The following is a 5,421-nucleotide window of genomic DNA, read 5'->3' on the forward strand; positions in this document are numbered from 1 at the left end:
AGGTAGATGCATATGAGGAAAGGTAGAAGGAAAATTCAAAAATAAAAATAGTAATTGAGATTACATCTCAATCATACTGTGTTAGTTGTATGTGTATTTTTTTGTTAATGAACCAGGCTATATTAAGTCCTACTTAGGAAGCTAGACAATGCTTGCCTCATTTTGGAGCTGCCCTACAGATACTGATGTTAGGCCTTGTAAGGTTTGCAAACCCCTTGGTCTTCTTCCAAATAGATAACTAAAAGGCCCACCACCGATTTAAAGCTTTTATTTGTTATTTTAAGATTACGAGGATACATTCTTGATTACTGTATGTGATATGTATGAGTTTTGTTTTCTTTCTTTTTTCAAAAATTCTTGGAAATTCACTTCTCAATGAGGTTATATTAATACCCATACAGTATGTTTGGATAGAAAGATAAAGTAATGGTTCTTTTTATTTTTCTTTCACAGAAAAGAGCTGATCCTCTCTGGCACTTTAAATCCAATTAAGGATTTACATCTGGGAAAACTGGCCTTAACTAAGTTTCCAAAGAGTCCAGAAACATGGATTCACAGGTGTGGTTAATTTACGCCTTAGGATTCCTACGTAGGATTCAGAATGGCTGGAGAAAATACAGAGTGTGAAACCAGGTCACATACTGGTTCAGAGGATGAATTTTAAAGTCAAGTTATGTTTAAATCTTGGTGCCAGCACTTGCTACCTGTGTGATTTTTAGAAATTATTTAACCTCTTCAAGCCTCAGTTTTCTCTTTTGTAAAATGGGAATAATAATTACACCTATCTCAGAGTTAATAGCTGAGTTTATATGAGTAGTACATGTAAATACTACCACAGTGCCTGGCACACATTAAATACTCAATAAATTTTAACCATTATTATTAACATTCTTATGGAGTCATGGAAATTGCATTTAGATATTCAAATAGAAAGCTTACGTTTTTATAATTAATTCAGTTGTGTTCTTGGTAAAAATGGCGGTGGTGATGGTTGTGGTTATTAAAAATAAGCAAATAAGGAAAATAAGTGCAGCTGAAATGAATGGTATATGGGTAAGCAAAGGTTGCTAAGACCATAAATGCAAAGAATATTTTTAGGTTAAAGGCCTGAGGCATGTAGCCCAAGTGCACATAAGAACTCTTTTTACTATCCTGGCTGTCTGGAAACATCTTTCTTTTGAACTCCATGTAACCACTGTAATGACTAAAAGGATAGGTGTGAGCTTGCTGGTTGGGTCAGTGGAAAAATTCTCTGAAGAAGTCTGTTCTCAGTTTATTAAGCCATTTAAAACTTTGCTTAAATTCTGAGCATTTTTTATGATCTTATAGTTAGTTGAAAATATTTTAGCTATAATCTTGCGTTTGGCTAGCATTGCCAATGAGCTACCTCCAAACCATCTAATCTAATCAGTTGTATTTTCTTTCTTAGTGGAAATTGTGATAGCAGACTTCAGAAGTATATGATTGTGTGTGTAGAGGTCTGGAAAGGGATGGTGGCAGGGGAATGGAATTATTAAATATGCATCAGTCAATCTGTTGGCTTGGCTAATATTTTATAAAGCAAGGTTTTGTTAAGTACTAAAACTGTTATTTGAAAATGAAAAAATTAGTTTTCCTACTCAATTTCTTATACTTTTGTTAGAAATTTTTAATCTAAAATAATGCTTTATGAGAAAAATATTTGTTAAAACCTAAAGACATTAAATGGTTGAGACATGTTATTGAATTTCATTTAAATGTATGCAAATGTAATTAAATACAGAACCATGATTCCTCTTCTAGCATTTACCAGCCATTAATTATATCTGCTCTCCCACCAATTACCACTACAACACACACACATTCACTCACCAGTTGACTTCACATATCTTCAAATGGAGTTCAGAGTTTTCATTTTGTAACTGATGGCATTTTCTTTTTGACAGATTGTAACATTTTCTTCCTCTTGTCTTTTCTCCTTTTAAATGCTGCTAAAGTTAACTATGTCTTTAAAACAAAAACAGTTCCCCCGCACCCCCCCAAAACACACACACACATACACACACACACACACACACACATTGGGATTATAGACAGGTATTATTTTCATTATCTGTGAATGTAAATCAAATTAAGAACAAGAAAATTTTGTTTTTCTCTCTGGTTTATGTTCTTTCCTCATTTTCTTTCCCACATGCTACTCTACCAGACGATGGGTGCTACAGCAGCTACTTCAGGAAACCTCCTTGCCTTCCTTTGTGACCAAAGGAAACTTGGGAACAATTCCTGCAGAAAGGACACAGCGACTAATACGAGAAGAGATGGAAGTCTGTGGTGAAGCGGCAGGGAGATACCCAAGCAACTATAATGCCTGGTCCCATCGCATCTGGGTTTTACAACACCTGGCCAAACTAGATGTCAAGGTAGGCAGTTTTCACTTCTGGCAGATTTTAGGCCGATTTTAGAGGAGTGGCCCTTCCATCTCCCTAGCACTCTCCGTGCCTGCCCTTTGAAACTCCTGGTCGCAGTTCATCCTCAGGGGCTTTAAAGGAGGAAAGAAGAGGATCTAATGGCAGCCCAGCAGCCTAGAGAGGATCACGGCAGCTGATACCTCCAGGGCATCCTGGCAATTAAAACAAAGTTGTGTTCCTCACCAGCATATTGGGCACTGTTAAGGCTAGTGCATTGGCAGAACAAAGGCAGGTTTAAGCAGTAAGGAGGACTGAGCATAACTCATTTTGCCCTGAAACCGGAAGGGACTGTGGAGCATTGGAGAACTGAAATTGTTTTTTTCTTGATAGCCTCTGATTGTGTGACTTTCTGAGTTAGCTGGCTGCCTGCTCAGTCTCTCTTGGGAAGGAAGCAAGCTTTCACTCAGGTATTCCTCCACTTGGCCGAGTCTATAAAAATCCTGCGGATTCCTAGGTGCCACCCCAGGCCTACTGAATTGGAATGAGGGTAGGATTTAGGTCAGGATGCTTCACAAGCTCAGGGGTTATTTGGATGCAAAGCCAGGTTGGAAACTGTCACAGCCTAATCCTTTCAGTTTAGAAATAAAGAGATGGAAGTTACCAGAGAATTTTAATGGCCAAGACTTAGCCACAGCATTACTTATTATTCATCAGAGGGAGAACCAGGTATCCTTGTGCTCCTTGCATACTATAGTTATTCTAATTTCTTCTTCCCTTTTTATGATGTCAGTGTCATCAGCATTGAGGGTACTTGTCTAAAAGCTTCCCAGTCTTGAGACAATTTAAAGACGTTAAAATGCTTTCAGATTAATAGAGACACTGTTCTCTAATTTTTACTCACCACTGCCTTCTTTATACATCTTTCATAGGTTCCCTCTCCTCTCTGTTTTTAAGATAGAGATTCCTCCAAGAGAAACAAGAGAGTTTTCACTTCTGGCAGAGTTTAGGCCAACGATTTTAGAGGAGTAGCCCTTGCTCTCTAGGTGATATGGCTCTATGCTTCAGGAGGGGAGATGCCTAATGGAGAGGAAAGAGCTAAGACAGAATTACTTTGATCTGGGCTTAGAGTCTGGCCCTACTAGCAGTTTGTGGAAAGTAAGGCTTTAATGTTTTCATCTTAAAACGGGAGCTTTACTTTCTGCCTTGGTGGATTATTATGAAAATTACTTAAGTTAATGTGTGTAAAGTACTGGGCACCAAATAGTAGAGGCTCACTAAAATTTAGTTATTTTCTCTGTTCCCCACAGAAAGGAAATGTAGGTGAAACTGGCTACCAGATTGCTAGGTCAACTCACCGCAATTTGCTCATGAAATAGCACTGAAACCCAGTCATTCCCAGACACTGTCCGTACACTGTGGTATAAAGACAGAGCTTGCTCTCAACAACTTGAACATCTAGTTGAGGAAGCAGATACCAACAGTTACAAAGCAATGTTACATTTGGAGGAACCAGGGGAAGCTGCAGGTTCAGTGGGAGCACAGAAATTACTCCTCATCCAGGCTGGGCTCATGGGAGTCTGTAGGAATGATTGCAAGTTATCTGGTGGCTCGAGGGGGCTATTGCGTGCTTAGAGCCAGTCATTTTCGCTCCACAGCTTGGTAATGTGGAGGTTGAGGACAGTTAAGGAAAAAGAGGAAGGCCAAGTCCAGGTGAGCTGTGAAGTCTTCGGAAGCTTTCCTGCCTAGATATGATCCTTTTATGGTGACATTCTCACAAAATCAGGAACTTGGGGCCAAGGTGAAATTCTTGGTTACTTGAGACCATCTGGTGTTGAAGACGGTGTGTTGACTCAGCTGCTTGAGTCCACTGCTAGGCTCATAATCCTAGACTCACATGCTGTCAGCCAGCCTTGCCCTTGGGGAGACTGCTTTTCCTGTCATCACTGCCATTGTGGTGTCTCTTGCTCTCAGTAAAGAGTGCTGACATTGCACAATCCCCTTTCTGCTCTTATAAGCCATTGACCAAGGAGATCATCCTTTTTCTGTCAGAGAAAGTAATTATAAAAGTACCAGTAGCCTAGAGCAGCTTAAAAATACATATAAAATGAACTGGCCTTTTTTTTCATTTTAACTAGAAAATGCAAAGTGATTTCTTAAAGTGTTGATATCTTAGAATTGATGAGGTTATGGGAACAAGCATTGAAGAAATTGCTATAATCTTACTGAAGGTCAACATGACAGTATTTACCAGACTGTACCCTCTTATTCCCTGAAAAAAAGTATGTTATGTCTAATCCTGCAGTTCTGCCTCTAGGAATTCATGCTAAAGAAATAATGGGAGATGCAGCATGGTGTAGCAGCAAAAGGTTCCACTCAGTAGTCATGCAGACCTCATTTGAATACTGCCATCAATTTGCTGTGTGCCCTTGAGGGAGTGTCTTAGCCTCTCTAATCTTCCGTTTCCTCATCTATAAAATGGGAAAGATGAAAATTCCTACTACATCAAGTGATATAAATTAAATGGGAGAATCCACATAAAGTGGCTATCGCAAGTGCTTATACTAAGCACTCAACAAACATTGATTATATTAAGTATGGATATTTGATAGATGAAAGTACTGTTTATTATTGTGAAAAACTAGTCAAACCCACCAATAATGAAGGTTTAGTTACAGTCCAATCTATCACATGTTATAATATTTTGTTGATAGTAAAATTGTATTTTGGAAGATAAGAAAAATGTTCATTATAGTTTAAGGATATAAAACTAAATATGAGATGGGCGTAATATAATTTCTTTTTTTAAATATATTTTATTGATTTTTTACAGAGAGGAAGGGAGAGGGATAGAGAGTTAGAAACATCGATGAGAGAGAAACATCAATCAGCTGCCTCCTGCACACTCCCTACTGGGGATGTGCCCACAACCAACGTACATGCCCTTGACGGGAATCGAACCTGAGACCCTTCAGTCTGCAAGCCGACGCTCTATCCACTGAGCCAAACCGGTTAGGGCCCTAATATAATTTCT

General features: G+C 38.8%; 1 protein-coding gene across 1 annotated transcript in view; it reads left to right on the forward strand.

Annotated features, from left to right (window-relative positions):
* The window catches only part of PTAR1 (protein prenyltransferase alpha subunit repeat containing 1), a 44,072-nt gene that overhangs the window by 32,380 nt on the left and 6,271 nt on the right, over nucleotides 1-5,421 (forward strand). Inside the window, exons 4-5 of the mRNA XM_015565030.1 lie at nucleotides 454-558; nucleotides 2,189-2,402. Of these exons, the coding sequence (XP_015420516.1) occupies nucleotides 454-558; nucleotides 2,189-2,402 (319 nt within the window). The remainder of the gene's footprint in view (nucleotides 1-453; nucleotides 559-2,188; nucleotides 2,403-5,421) is intronic.

Source organism: Myotis davidii, unplaced genomic scaffold (assembly GCF_000327345.1).
Source record: "Myotis davidii unplaced genomic scaffold, ASM32734v1 scaffold616, whole genome shotgun sequence".
In the NCBI taxonomy this organism is placed as follows: Eukaryota; Metazoa; Chordata; class Mammalia; order Chiroptera; family Vespertilionidae; genus Myotis; species Myotis davidii.